Here is a 16,109-nt window from a genome sequence, read left to right on the forward strand (position 1 = left end):
TAATGCTTGATTGGAATTTAAGACATACTAGTGAGATTTACAGCTCTAAATTCTGAATAAGATTCTTTTCTCTAGTCTCAGTGAGACTATTATTGTCTTCCTGGATAACAAAGGAACAGTTAATAGAACCAATTTAGAAGTGTGAATAATATTTACACCACTCTATTGTTCATGTTAAAAAGAATGTGCATGAAAAACAGGCACAGAGCATCTGTAAAACAGATTAGATAAAAATTGCTGTCTGATTTATGCTTTTTAAAAGACTTTTAAGGTTTAATTAAGAAGTTACCAAAGTTGTCTTTACTTCTGACAAATGTACTACTGGTTCAGTTCAATGAAGTATGGCAAAACCAAGCAAGAGATATTTTCTAGTCATTTAATCTATTTTTCTATAGCCCTAAAATCAAATCACTGCACAAAGAAATGTAACCTTAATGTTTGTTTCTAGCATGTATTTTAATACATTTATTTGATCTTTCCATTGATCAGGAAATTGGTGCTCTTTGGGGTGGAAGGGGATGATAGAACTGTCTGAATAATGGTACAGTTATAATTGAGCTGTTTTATTTTTTCCCCTCCCAGCTGACTCAACTTTAGTGAATGAAAATGAAAGCTGCATATACTTTGCTGGGAATTCTCTTGGACTTCAGCCAAAAAAAGTTAAAGCTTACCTGGATGAAGAGTTGGATATGTGGGCTAAAAGGTGTGTAATTAACGAATATGTAAAACATTAACCATCATTGCTTCAGGGGGGCAACCTTTTATCTTATCTGGAGAACTAGCCTGAAAACATTTTATTAGGAGAATATTATGTTCAAACCATTCCCAAGACAAGGGTAAAACATATTCAGTGTATTCCTAGCAAAACTTAAATCTTCTTTAAAAGGTGTGAGCTGGAAAATAGGCAAAGAGAAACTTCCAGAAGAGATCATTTTAGCCTGGCTTTCATTGGTTAAGACAGAGGGAGGCTCCCAATTGGGTCACCTGGATGTCTTCAGGCTACAGACTTTAACTTGCTCCATTCAGACTTTAGCTGTGCTTACATAGGAAGCACACAGGCTCATATAATTACTGCTACTTGCCAATATACATGATGCAATGTCAGTTCCCATGATGTTCTTATTAGTATTCCTCATTGCTCATAATTCATCCCAACAATACTTAAAATAGGCAAACTCCCATTTAGATGGCTCTCAGCGCAGGTAGTATGGCTGCCAGTGTTGACTGTTCCCCAGCTGTTCCGATACCATGCCTGAAAATTTGTTCTGTATGGGAAGAACAAACTTTCTGTCCATAGCAGAGTCTGAGCAAGCGGCTGAATATGGATTAGAACTAGCATCACAGAATGGACCTGGCATAAGAAAAGGTGGAGAAATTACAGCACTGGGGACTTCACAAACATCTCCATGTGCTGCTTAAAAGGGGAATTTATTAGAAACTAATTAAACTTGCAATTGAATAATAAATAATAGTAAGGCAGCGGCTGCTGGGCTCATGATTTGTGCAGCTGTACGGAGAACAATGAGGTCCAAAGATAACAGCTATATCAGGTGACTAAAAGGGGACCTCCTTCTGGCACGGCTAGTAGCAGCACTACTATCAGCAGAAAGAACAGGAGTACTTGTGGCACCTTAGAGACTAACAAATTTATTTGAGCATAAACTTTCGTGGGCTACAGCCCACTTCATCAGATTAATAGAATGGAACATATAGTAAGAAGATATATATACATACTGAGAACATGAAAAGGTGGAAGTTGCCATACCAACTCTAAGAGGCTAATTAATTAAAATGAGCTATTATCAGCAGGAGAAAGAAAACTTTTGGAGTGATAATCAAGATGGTCTCTCTGCACATTACAGCTCTGCTAACCACACTGCATACACTATGGTAAAAGTGCAAAGAGACGTAGAAAGTAGTGCAAGTACTTCCAATGTGGATCTGATGTAGGAACACCTGGAAAATTCTCACCATAAATGGCCCCACGAATAGGACCAGGTTCACTTTAAAATTGAAGAGAAGAGACAGAATGGGGAAGAAGTTAGAGGAAGGGAATACGAGAGAGACAAAAGACAGAGGAGAAGAATTCCAAAGACATCTCTGAAGTCTGTCCCTTCCTTTCCATCTTAGCAGCCAAATCCCTTCTCCACACCTTTATTATCCGCTGCTTCAACTACTGCAATCTTCTAGTGTTTCTTCATACACATTTTTTATTAAGGCTAGTCAAAAAAACATTTATCTTTTTTTTTTTTTCCACCAGGGCTTTCAGCTAAATGAATATTTTCAAGGAAAGCATATACGGGTGTAGTTTCTGTGAAAAAGTGTTATTTTATTTCCACTGGAAAATTCAAAAATGGAAAATCTTCAGCAATTTTTGTTTTTTGTTTTTCCTGTGAAAAATCAAAATTTTCCCTGGGGGAGTGGGACCCCTATTTTTCAACCTGCTGTTATTTCTGTATCTTCTTTCATGGCCACCCCAAAATTAGGTGGCACATTTAATCCCACCTGAAACCTTACTTCTGAAACATGTGGCGAGAAAATATATGAAACTAGAGAGAGAGAAGGAATTGAACTATTGAATTCTCATGTTACCTTATTGTCACTCTTTTCCTCCCTCTCCTCTTCCCTAAGGGATTGTCAAGTTAAATTTATATAGTATGCTTTATGGAGCATGGAATCTTAGCCTGTTTTCTGAGGTGTCCAACATATACCTGGGCAACTGCAACAGGGGAGAGAGGGAAGGGAGAAATAATAATGAGGGAGCAGAGATTAGAAGGAAGAGAATAACCAGATGAGTGAGTTATTTGGGAAAAGAAGAAAAAAGGAGTTTTACTGGGTAGAGTATATTGACCTTAAGAACCCCTCAGTGCCAGCTGCTAAAAGGTTTACTGTTCCATAACAGAAACTCCTAATAGGCGAGCCTGGCAGACTCACTATGCTAAACACATTGCTTTCATGATATTTATCCAAAGAGGGTCAAGGCAGAGGTATCTAATACAAATTTGTCATACTGATTCTCATAATCATTGTGAGATGTATGTACAGATGATATTTAAGGAGTTGTGTATATGTACTGAAAAATGTCTTAAAATCTGCATCCAAGGCAGAGATGATGAACAGGTTTTGGATCAGACAAAGGACTTTGATTCACCTGTCTCTCTGTCAGCCATGTAGATTAAGCATTATAGGCAATGTTCCCTCTAATTTTTTCCATCCGTGTGCAGAATGAATTTTGTTATGTGTAATGCCAATATTGAGGTAACATGCGGATGTGCACCACCAGTAGAAACAAAAAAACCTAGAAATAATTTTAAAAAGTTATAACCATGACAAAGCTGAGGCAGCCCAAGAGAGAAAAGGTGTCACACTGAAGACCGCAGTGGTCATACAGAGGGATGATTCTGTCACCTACACTGATCTCTACAAGGACCTTACAAACCCTGCAGCAAGGGGATTTGAAGAGGCACACTCAGCCCTGGGGCTGCTGCAGGGAGAGAGGACTCCCCACAGCCGCCCCGGATGGCCTAGACAAGCATCTCTCTCCACAGACACCCCGGAGCTGGGAGAGACAGGCATCTCTCTCCACAACTGCTCCAGAATGAGGAGGAGTCCTCTCTCCCCACCACAGCATCGGGACAGGCCCTGGCCCTCGCAGCCCTGGGGCTGGCGCTAGGGCTGGGGTAGAGGTGTCTCTCACTGGCCACCACAGCCCTACACATCCCAAGCTCCCCACCCCCCACCTCACCCCACTGCCCCCATCCACCCTGTATTCCCCCACCTCACCTTCTTACACGTTCCCTCCAGGGTCAAGGCACACCTGTGGCTGCACGCCTGCATGGCTCCATTAATTAGGTGCGTGGCCCTTGATGCCCTCTTGGGTGGCCACGTAAACATGCACCTTAGAGGGAATGCACATTGTTGGCCAAAACAATGAAAGCCCCATTTACATATGACTCAAGAGGGGTGTGGGAAGTCCAACAGGAGACAAGACACTAAAAAATAAACCCCAGGAGAGGAGGGGCGCATACTGACTCTGGGGGCAAAATAAAAAACTTTGGGGGTATAAGACAAAGGCAAAAAGACACCATTTTTTCCCCATTCCCTGAGGCATGAATGCTTGGATCCTAGTTCGACTGAAAATCAGCTAGCTCTGCAAAAGACTGAATTCCAAGGGGAAAATCTCCTTTATTAAATAGGAAAGGCAACCATAGAGGAGTGTAGACCTAGGTTTGCTTTTTATGTTTCTTTTTTACATAATAATTTCTGTTTCTATTGTCCTCATTCACTGTCTCTTATATCATATATAACAACTTCTGGTTGTTTTCACTATAAATGTATCAGTGCAGTAATGTTATATTGGAGTTGAACTTCTGTTGACTCTAACAAGCTAGTGTGTACTGTTCCTTTGGGGACAGCTTATCTGGTAGTTTCTTTGAGTGTCCAATGCTTAAAGGCTGAACACTGCAACGAGCGCTCCGAGCACTCAGGGGTTGGCGTGTCCCTATCACTAGCCTGCACAGAAAAAGTGAAGTCTGCAGAGACCTGGATGGCAGTGCTTGTGTGGCCAGAGGCTGTTGATATCAGGAAGCTGAGCTACTACAGGCACAGAAAAGAATGCTTCATGCTGAAGGCAGGTAGTGGTAAGGTGCCATGGAACTTTCGGTACCCCTGAGGCACATCACAAGGATATGGCTAGAACAGATGTGAGTTCCTGGTAAGTGGTCAGAGGAAAGGTGGGGAGGCTGACTAGGGGAAGTAGGTTCTACTAATTGGATACATTTTCTACAATAGGCAATTGGCTGCTACAGAAGCATAATAATATACATTACTCTGTAAATGTGGAAATGCTGCACTTGATTGTTTTACTCCTTAAAAGACGAAGGTTGCAGTTAATAAAAATGGCTTACAATTTACAATAGCTAGTTGCATTCTTATAGGGGAGGAGGGAGTTGTTCTGAATGAATTTGAACTTTGTGAAGCACTCTTTCCTCTTGGCTATTAATTCAGCACAGCTCTGCAGTTAGTGTATTCATTTTAAAAAATTGCAACCCTGTCCATTTTTGTATGATTATCATACTTTATCACGGAAACGGCTGGCTTCTTTCAAAAGGTTAAAGTCAGATAGCACTCTTCTCTGTAAAATGATGCAGAGAGAGCATATTTCAGCTCCCTCACTGTCCCTTTTTGTTGGTTTGCTTTCCATTCTTCTGTTTGTCTTTGTGACAATGAAGGATTATTTCCCCGCTCAATGAATATAAAAAATCCAAAAGGAAAGGTGATGCAGCATGAGGTTCCATAATATCAAAAATGCCTTCAAAACAAAAACTAGATCTTAGAAAAAAATCTGGGTAAACATGATTTCAAATCCTCTGAACAGAGGGAACAAATCTACAAAGGCTTCTTGCGAAAAATACTGTTTCGCCCAAAACACCTTACTCGGTAAATAGCAGAAAGTTAAAAAACTATATCACTGTGTCACCTAAGGCAACTGAGAAAGTCAAAATAAGGTCAGTACAAAATAGAACAGAGTAGAGAAGCTTACACTTGGAGATGTCAGCATGCAAAAGAAAAAAAAAGCAATAAAAAGAGAGAGTAGATAGTTGAAGCCATTCAAAATAGTTTATGGTGCCTTTTACCTTTAGGTTACCAAGCACAACTAGGTAAACTCCAGGACAGGTAAATAGTGTCTGAGGGTTGTTACAACTGATAGCTGTTTAATAGCCTATGTGTTGGCAATCTAAGATTTTGCAGTGGGGTGTAAGTGAGATTATACAAATAAATAAAAGGAATCAAATAAATATTATTCTGCAAATTAGAGTTTCTAGAGACTAGAAACTTCTCTTCTCTTGCCTTGGTTCTCTCTACCCTCCTGTGTTGGCCCTTTCCAACTTGCTCCAAGTCTTGTTCCATTCCTTTCTCCTTTTCACTAGTCCCTGTCTTCTTTTCTTCCCCTCGGTCCTTTGCCCCCACTCACCTGCACTCCTTAAACTTCCTGTCCTTTTCCTGAATCCGTTATTAGTTATTTTGATTTATGCAAACAACTAAAAGGTGCCCATCTCACCCTCTAGGCATCCTAATCAGTCTCTGAAAAATAATCAAGCAAATATGAAAACAGGGAACTAACAGCAATCCTCTCAAATATGGTGGTAACTAATTACACCACGCAGCACAGCAGAGGTGATGAAAAATACTCCTCCCTCCCTAAATATTACTCTTCTTGCAGCATCCACTTTCTAAAGATGGGAAAATAAACCTTGTAGTGCTCTCTGAAGATCAACAAAAATTCAGGCTAATTCTGATTAAGAGAGTGGAAGCAAGTTTCTTAACTCTGTATCATTGTTGGAGAACACCCTGCCAGCAGCAATCATCAGTAGCAACTAACAGATCTGCCGCCATCAGCATAGACACTTGGTGGCAAGATCTGAAGTCAATGAAGCGATGAAGATTTACACTGACTGGGGGGTCTCGCCATTGATCTTTATCCATTGCTAGGAGGAGATTCTGAACTAACATAGCTAGTTCAGTGTCTGTATCATACCCTGATTGGTATGCAGTCTGACAAGGGTCAGGAAATGTGCGGTATATAGATACTGTTGTCTCTCCACAAGGTTTCCAGTAATCTTAATTACAAAGGGAACCTCCAAAACACAGGGCCGGATTTACAACTTCCATGTCCGTAGGCACAGCATCTTCAGTGTCCCCCCCCCCCCCCCCGCCTACATCTGACCTTTGTGTTTTCTGTAAAAAATTTAACTTTTTAAACCCAATTTTAACTTTTAGGCACCCCTAGAATGCTAGTGCCCCTAGGCACAGGTCTATTGTGTCTAAACTGGAAATCTGGCGCTGCCAACACAGGGCAATTTTTAGATTGTCAGTGCTAAGTGGTGGTTCTTGAGCATAGGTCATAGCAAATGTCTCTAAGAGCAGCAGGCTTAAGGGAAGCACTGGCAGTCCCCATTACTACTGGTTGTAGTACTCCCTCCCCTTTCGTCCCACCCTCCCCTGCTCTTCATCAGCCGGATAAGGCATGGATCTAGAACAGGGTAGGCAACCTATGGCACGCGTGCCAAAGGCGGCACGCAGGCTGATTTTCAGTGGCACTGACAGTGCCTGGGTCCGGGGGGCTCTGCATTTTAATTTAATTTTAAATGAAGCTTCTTAAACATTTTAAAAACCTTATTTACTTTACATACAACAATAGTTTAGTTATATGTTATAGACTTGTAGAAAGAGACCTTCTAAAAACATTAAAATGTATTACTGGCACACAAAACCTTAAATTAGAGTGAATAAATGAAGACTCGGCACACCACTTCTGAAAGTTTGCCGAACTCTGATCTAGAACACAATTTGTCACACAGAGTTCTACCATCATATCTCAGCACCTCAGAACGCTTTGTCTGGAACTCAAATAGAATATTTGTTCCCACACAATACTGTCCTGCTTCCACTGATGCTGAGAATTCAGCCCAAATCAGCAATTTTTCTATGCAAACTACTAACATCCTGACAATGGAAGATTCTTGAATCAGCCCCAAGCTAAGACAGGCAGGATTAACCAAACTGACAATGTCCCTAGAAAAATGAGCTGATAGAGAATTAGCAGATGCTTTAGGGAAGGCAAAGGCAAAGACTCTCTTCTTTGCCTCACGCACAGTTGAGGCAACTTTATGATAATATCAGAATCAGTGCAGTACTTTGGCCATTGGCACTTGACCAGCCTTCTCTCTTGGTTCATACATCACAAATAATCATACTCCAAGTTCAGACTTGTGTGGATGGAGGTAGGGAGGAATAAGAATACTGTAGACAAGTTTTGACAGTTTTCATTAGTTCCAGTTACAATGCTAGTTTTGCAGTGTGGTTGGTAGGTAACAATGGGAGTGCTAGTGTAGACATGTGCTATAGGCCACCAGCATTTTCTAACATCATGTGTTGATACTTGTATCAGGATTAGATGATACAATTCTAAGAACACCATCTGCCACAGAAAGCTTGTTGTGGTGGGGTGGCTGCTCCACTCAGGCAGGAGACGGGTTAAGGCAGCCATGGAGAGGCTGTGCAGAACCCAGCCAATCAGGAAAGGGCTCACTGGGAGAGCCAATCAAGAAAAGGCTTGCTGGAGCAGCCCATATATAAAGGGCTACTCAGCAGAACAAAGGCAGTCTCTACCTGGAGGGCAAAGGGGGAAAGACTCTCTGTGGAGGAGGATTGGAGGCAGGGCAGCGCAGCAGAGCTCTGGGCTGACTATGGTCAGACTGAGGCCCTGAAGCAAGGGCATGGAAGATGCTAGGGCTATGGGGGAAGTGGCCCAGGGAAAGTAGGCAGCCAGGAATAGGAGGAAGGGCAGTAAGTGGCTGCCAGTGATTGGGTCCCTGGGCCACGACCCACGGTAGCGAGTGGGCCTGGGTTCCCCCACATTTACCCCTACTTGTCTATAAGGAGACTTGCCTAAATCCAGACTGCAGTTTGCCCCTGAAGCCAGGGGCTAGACTAGAGACTGCAGTTGGCAACTGAGGCAAGTGGAAGGACTGAGGACTGCCTGTCCCCTGAAAGGGGGAGACAGCAGGCTGGGGCACAACCAGAGGGCCATGTCCTGAAAAGGATGCTGCGGTCCAGGAGCAATGTGGGTCCAGATGGTGGAGACGGTGGAGGAAGTGGGCCCTGCACCCCAGCCCTGAGCCCCCTCCCACACTCTAAACCCTGCGGCCCCACCCCCACCACATAAATTTTGTTATGTGCACCATTATGAAGGTGATGTGTGACACATCACCTCCATATCGGGACACACAACAAAAGTCATTCCACACATGGGTGGGAAAAATTAGAGGGAACACTGGTCGTGACCAGGGCAGCATGGCTCGGGCAGGCTCAGGCTTCATTTCTCCCCCACCCCCAGGGTCTTGTAGTAAATTTTGTTAGAAAGGGGTCACAGTGCAATGAAGTTTAAGAACCCCTCTATTAGAGCTTTAAATGTCCCGTTGCTTTGTTTCTCTTGGTTTTGCTTTTATCCTACTGTTTCGTATAACTCTCATCTCCATGCATTTCTTCCTTTCTTTCTATAGTTGAAACTATAATCAAAATTTAAATATCTGTATTGGCTCATAAAATAACTGGCATAAAACACTGGCAAAGGAAGATCCTTCCTTTTGTTTGTAGATGATTGGGAGAGGAAAAGATTCTCTCTCTCTCTCCCCCTCCCTTCCTAACCCTTTTGTACAAAGTTGGATGAGACCAGAAGACCATGGAAGTTGGAGATTCATTATTTCCCTAAAAAGAAGAACAGGAGTACTTGTGGCACCTTAGAGACTGCCACAAGTACTCCTGTTCTTCTTTTTGCGGATACAGACTAACACGGCTGTTACTCTGAAACCTGTCATTATTTCCCTAGTGAACTTTAAATCAGCTGGGGGACAGCCCCCCAAAGATCTTAAAGGGGAAATGGCATTATGATGTCATGCCAAATTGCAAACAGACAAGCAACTGCATAAATATTAATTTTCTCAGTGAGAAACTCTGTAGTCTACACAACGGTTCTGTATCAGCTTTTCTCATGCGTTTTAATGAACCAGGCATGTATTCATTTATTTGGGTATCTCCATTAAATCTCTGTCACTACCTAAGGGACATCTGTCTGATGTCCAATGAGCGGAATGCCATGAGACCTGCAGTTGTTACTATATCCTTAAAGATTATTATCCCCAGTGTCTACCAGTCTTGGGAATGGGGTGGCATAATATGCAGAAAGATAAATTCTGAGGCAGAGCATAGAATTTTACAACCTAAGTGTAATAGAATGTATTGTGCCATCAGCAAAGGCTACAGAGTTCTATGTGATTAAAATAAAAAAGGAGCCAAGAATATGCCTTTAAGTACCATTTTAGCTGTAATAATTTTTGTCTCTTAGCATTTATATTGGCCATCAGGAAAGAGACAGGCTGAAAGCTGTTCCATAATAATATGAATAATAATAATTAATACTGCTTCTCCCATTCTCCATTATGCTTTTATTTTCATTTTTTTTCTCCCAAAATAAAATATAAAAGTGTACAAGGTTCATATCAGTTTTCCGAGTAAACTGGAAATTAGTTCTGGAATTATGTTACAGAACATGCTGGTGAAGAGACCTTTCACCAGTAAATTCACCTTAGGAGGACATTAATATCTATAGACAGGAGAAAGCTAAAGAAAGAAGAAAATCCCATAGGTTGTTGTCACTTTCCACTCAGCTATACCTAGTGTGCCCTTTTCAGAACTGCAAATCCAGTGAGGACAGGGAGGTAATTCAGCCCAAGGAAAATCCTTCTGTTTTCCCATCAACAATCTTTATTGGTTGCTTTCCTACCATAAAGATGAGTTTTGAAGGGAAGTTAGTGATGGCTGTCTACCTGTTATCCTCTGCACAGAGACAGAGAGAAATTGTTTTATGGACTGAGCCCAGCCTAGAAACTCTTTCATATTAATCCTCCTGGCTCTAAGCCTGACTTCTTCTGCCCCCAAACCACTGGTTACTTAGCATCTCTGCCTCAGTTTCCTCATCTATCAAATTGGAAATATTACTTGCCTACAAGAACCATGCCCATTTCCTATTAAAATTATTTCTTTAGGGATTAATTTTAAGGCTGGGAAAAGATGCTTCAGCCCAGCTCCAAATGATTGTATCTGCACTGGAGGGGAAGTGATATCCTCTGGTCTCAGTGTTAGATTTCTTCTCATTTAATATCTTAGAGCCAGAGTGAGCTGCTTGTAAACAAGATGGGGGAGGTGGCAGTGTCTTTGATCCATTGTGCATCTACATAGGGGCCAGTGCAGGGGTTTGCTCTTCCTGAGCAAAGTGGGGATGAGATGGGTAACAGAAATCTTTGCTTTGTTCAGAAATTGTTCTTTACTCTGAATCAGTTAATTACTGAAGTGTAAATGTGGCTCATGTCCATCAGAAACCATAGGATTATAAAAAGTCCATATATGTGTGGAAGAGGGGTGCTGCAGGACAAAAACTGATCTGGGGAGGATTTGGAATTGTTTGGGGAAAACGTTTTAAAGAAAGTGGGAAAGGGTATGAGCCCTTCTGAAGTTGGTGACTAGTTCATACGTGTTTGGTGATGCATTCATATGCCAGAAGGCTCCCCCTGAGTTTGGGGGGAACATCATACGCCTGCTGCAATTCTGAAGGTTTATTTAGACCACAGTTCTTTTTCACTTTTGTCACAGATTCTGGTTCTTCTTGTTCTCCACCCATTTCCCCACTGGCCCAGTTCCTCTTCTGAAGTATTCTTTTTCAGTTCAGCCACCTGCAGTCTGGTATTTCAGATTCCACATGTGCCTTCTGGTGTTCTGCAAGCAGGAAAATTATAGTGTATGTGAGAGGAGTCCAGGAATAACATTCCCCTAAATTAACACCAGTATTACTTTTTTCATATACTGATTTATTTTGTAATTAAACATTTGCAATTTACATGTATAGATTTATAAGTACATTGGTTACCTGACAAACTTATCTTTTTGCAGTGTTTGTAGCAGAGATGACTTCAAACAATATAGTTCAGATTCAGATGTAGATTCCAAATGCTACAGGTGTTTGGTTTGGTCCTCATAAAGAGAGGAATCATTTTCAAAATACGATTTAGAAATACCAGCTAGGATTTCAGACACCCCCCAAATTCAGTGGACATTTGGATCTGGGGTTCTATGGCTCTGAATAATTTTTTAGGCGGAAGAAAGGAAATGTCTGGAGCAGGTTCACCCCTGAATATACAGCATACACATACATGTCATTTTGTACAATATGGTGAATTCAAGTGGGCAAAGGTTTTTCTATTCAAAGAGGCTGTAAATCATCTTTGACAAGGATTGCTGTTACCTAACAGCAAGGAAATCCTCCTGTCCTTCCTCCTCCACCCTACGTAGCCCCCCTTCGATGTAAATGCTGCTTTTGGGCTAGATTGTGGTTTATGCTATGTTTAAAGCATCCTTTACTCTCCTGTGCTGGCTACCAGAATTGTCGTTAGCAGTGCAGGTGGGAAAGCAGCATTGCACGGTCAGTAGTCCCCTTCCCTCACATGTGTGTGGAGTTGGTGGGCAGGGATGGGAAGTTCTTGCTCCAATGCACCAGCCAGCACAGCTATGCCAGGTATATGGCTGGTACAGATTACTTCCCTTCTCCATGCACACACACAGCAAGCACCACCAAGTTCCCATCTTGTACCCAGTCTGCTCCTGAGACTGTGCAACTATGTGCTGCCCATTTATACAGGGCTTGTGACAAAGGTGTAATCTAGCCCTTTGTGGTTTTCTAAACAAAACATCCATTTGGGGGTTTATTTGTTTGTTTATTGGTCAAAATTTTGAATGAGATGTTTTCCAGTCTTTAAAACCCCTCTTAGATGTCAGTAAATTCATTGTTGGTGACTTTATTTGTTACAAGCTCATGTGGTATAAATGTACTCAGGGCCGGTGCAAGGAAGTTTCGCGCCCTAGGTGAAACTTCCACCTTGCGCCCGCCCACCCCAGCCCTGCGGCAGCTCCCCGCCCCCCCTCCGCCCTGAGCCCCCCCCGGCAGCTCCCCCCCGCCCTGAGGCACTCCCCCCATGGCAGCTTCCCCCCCAGGGAGCCGTGCGGCAGCTCCCCACCCCAGCTCACCTCTGCTCTGCTTCCTCCCCGACCATGCCACCTCCGCTCTAATTCTCCTCCCCTCCCAGGCTTGTGGCGCCAAACAGCTGATTGGCACTGCAAGCCTGGGAGGCAGGAGAAGTGGAGCGGCGACCACGCGCTCGGGGAGGAATGCTGTAAAAAAAAATTGGGGGCACCGCTTTTTGGTGCCTCCAAATCTTGGCACCCTGGGCAACTGCCTAGTTCGCTTTAATGGTAGCACCGGCTCTGAATGTACTGTGTTCAGATTATATAAGTTCCATATTGAAGCGGACTGAGTTAGTGTTGTTAGTAATGTACCAAAGGGAACAGAATACATTTTCATCATTTGTTTCTCTTCCTTTTCAGAGGTGTACATGGTCATTTCAATGGTAAGCGCCCGTGGGCTTTTGGAGATGAGTGCATCGTGGAGCTTATGGCTGATATTGTGGGTATGTGTGAGCCAGAGAGAGAACTGTTTTTGAAAAAAAAGTAATTTGTTGTCTTGTGGTGGAGAACCCAGAAACTTTACATCCAAAACTTAATTCTCAGCACTTTGTTTCACAGAAGTCTTCCTGTCTGCTCAGTACATGGAGTACCACTTATTTTAAGGTCTATAGGTGGTTTAGGAGATGAATGTGGATGATAATGTATGACCCTGTGTATATCTTGAAACTAATTGCAGTGAGGGCTTGTGGGATCATCATAAACCACTTGGTCTTCTATATGAAGCCAAAGCCCTTAAAGGGCAGTGAACACACTTCATTTCTCTTTTAAAGAGAGAGTCGGAGTGAAACAATGATAATTCCTTTGGTTTTAAAGTAAATGATTGTTGTCTAGATGTTTCCTGCTTTTCCTCCTTGTCTTGCCTACATGCTCAGGGTCCAACTGATTGCCATATTTGGGATGGGCAAGAAATTTCCTAGGGTTGATTGGCAGAGACTCTTGGGGTTTTTTTTCAACTTCCTCTGCAGCATGGGTCATGGGTCACTTGCTGGTTTAAACTAGAGTAAATGGTGGATTCTCTGTAACTTTAAGTCTTTTAAATCAGGATTTGAAGACTTCAGTAACTCATCTTATGGGTCTATTTCAGGAGTGGGTGGGTAAGGTTCAGTGGGCAGCGATGTGCAGGAGTTCAGACTAGATGATCATGATGGTCCCTTCTGGCCTTACAGTCTAGGACTCTGTGATCTGGTATGAAATCCTGCCCCATGTTAAGAGTTTATCTCATCAGCATGGGGGCAGAACCAGCTGCCAAAAAAGAAAAGATTTGACTGGCACCTCTTGTGAGCACCAATCCACTCATTGCACCCCTCTAAAGAATCTGGCAGGCTGAACAATGAATACACCTGGTTATTCTAGAGTTAGTGTGGTGGTAGCCATGTTGGTGCCTGACTACTAAAAAGACAAGGTGAATGAGGTAATATCTTTTATTGTATTAACTTTCTGATGGTGAAAGACAAGCTTTCAAGCTATACAGAGCTCTTCTTCAGGTCTGGCAATGTTACTCAAAGTCATAGCTAAATATGAAGTGGAACAGATTTTTTAGCATAAGTAGTTAACACATGTTCTAAGAGACCACTCATGATGAATTGTCCCATCAATACCTTTGCAGTCATAGGACAAAGCAATCAATACAATGATAAAGTGTGTGGTTTCATCCACTGTGGGGTGTCCAATGAGATGATTCTTTTTTCTGATGACTGTCGGTGTGGACACGGTAGTTGTGGTAATGTGGTCATTGTTGTGAAAGAATTCTTTGAGGTGGAGTCAGCAAAAGAATTCTTCTAATTCTCCATGTTAGTTTGGTATCAGGTTCTGGAGCAAAAGTTCAGTTCCTTGGAGATCAAAGATAATTCAACTACGGTTAAGTGTAGTCTTGATAAATTGATTATATGGGACGTCGTTTGGAGTCGATCAAGCACTATGCTCTGGAATGAACTGGCTCAGAAAAATAGGACAAAAACACCATATCAAACATGGATGAATACTTTTCACAAAATGATCACTCAATATCTGCCCTTTTGGTCTTCAAAGGAAACCTATGCAACACCTTTAAAAGTTTAGCCTTGGAGCTTAAATTTTTAATTTTGCTAGACACTAAAAATAATGGTCTGAATAAAGACACTAGATTTATGGCTTATTGCAACACCCTGTAACCCACTAACCCTCCCTTTTTTGTCCTATGATTGCAAAGGTGTTAAGAGGCCACTTCATTTTGAATGTCTCTTAGCCCTGGTCTACGCTGGGGGGAGGGGGGTGTCGACCTAAGATATGCCGACTTCAGCTACGTGAATAGCGTAGCTGAAGTCGGCGTATCTTAGGTCGACCTATCTGGCCATGAGGACGGTGGCGAGTCGACCGCTGCCACTCCCCCATCGACTCCACTTCCGCCTTTTGCAAGCTGGAGTTCCGGAGTCGATGGGGAGCATGTTTGGGGATCGATTTATCTGTGTCTAGATGAGACGCGATAAATCGATCCCCAATAGATCGATCCCTACCTGCCGATCCGGTGGGTAGTGAAGACCTGCCCTTAGAATGTGTGTTAGCTACTTATGCTAAACAATCTGTTTCATCTTGTATTTATATGACACTGAGTAACTTTCCCAGACCTGAAGAAGACTGTGTAGCTCAAAAGCTTTTATTTTGCCAACAGAAGTTGGTTCAATAAAAGATATTACATCGCTTATCTTGTGTCTCTAATATCCTAGAGGTATAAAAAGCAGCCATAGAATGTGCTCCTGGAAGCTCAGCAGGCCTACATACAAATGGATTGGGTTTGAGTATGAATTTCCCCTAGTAGTTCCTCTCCAGAGCCACAGATAAGTGCTGACATAGATTTTCCACCCTTGCTACCTTCCAAACTGCTCTGAGGGGAAAAGAAATGATGTAGGCAGTGTCTCCTCTTGTCCCTTTCTCTATACAAAGATCACAGAGTTTGCCTAGAGTAAGAAAATAAATTGAGATTAGGTTGGAGTTAGCTAGCACTTTTTACCCCAGTTTAGCAAATTGAGGCCAATCCTCAACCTCAACCCACTAAATTGAGGTGTAAGGTGTTAACCTGTGTCTACACTAGGGAAAAGTCAAGGTTAGATCAGATTAATGCATGTTAGCTAAACCCAGTGTAACCTAGAACTCTTTTCTTACTGTAGAGAATCACATGGAGTGGGAAATGCAGGATCCATACTATGGCCTGAAGGGAAGAATAGTAGAACTCTGGGGGGATTGGTGAGAATGCCTGGAAAAAGTTAGAGACTGCTGACCATCCTATTTGACTGTTCCTCATAAAAGTTCATCTTACAATATTTAAACCTGGTGAAAGAAAGTTTTCATTATTTTATTTTATGAACTCATTTACTTCTAGCAGTAATGAGGGAGAAAATATTTGGTAACTACCTGGTTGTTAAGCAAAGCTCCCAGCCAGCTAGGGTTCTGGCAATGTTTACTAGACTTGAGATAATGGGAGGAAATGTAATCATGGG

General features: G+C 42.4%; 1 protein-coding gene across 12 annotated transcripts in view; it reads left to right on the top strand.

The window, feature by feature from the left end:
• The window catches only part of KYNU (kynureninase), a 120,444-nt gene that overhangs the window by 51,645 nt on the left and 52,690 nt on the right, over positions 1-16,109 (top strand). For all 12 annotated transcript variants that reach the window (XM_065561620.1, XM_065561625.1, XM_065561622.1 and 9 more), the window contains 2 exons: positions 583-703; positions 12,997-13,079. In XM_065561620.1, the coding sequence (XP_065417692.1) occupies positions 583-703; positions 12,997-13,079 (204 nt within the window). The remainder of the gene's footprint in view (positions 1-582; positions 704-12,996; positions 13,080-16,109) is intronic.

This window comes from Chrysemys picta, chromosome 11 (genome assembly GCF_011386835.1).
Source record: "Chrysemys picta bellii isolate R12L10 chromosome 11, ASM1138683v2, whole genome shotgun sequence".
In the NCBI taxonomy this organism is placed as follows: domain Eukaryota; kingdom Metazoa; phylum Chordata; order Testudines; family Emydidae; genus Chrysemys; species Chrysemys picta.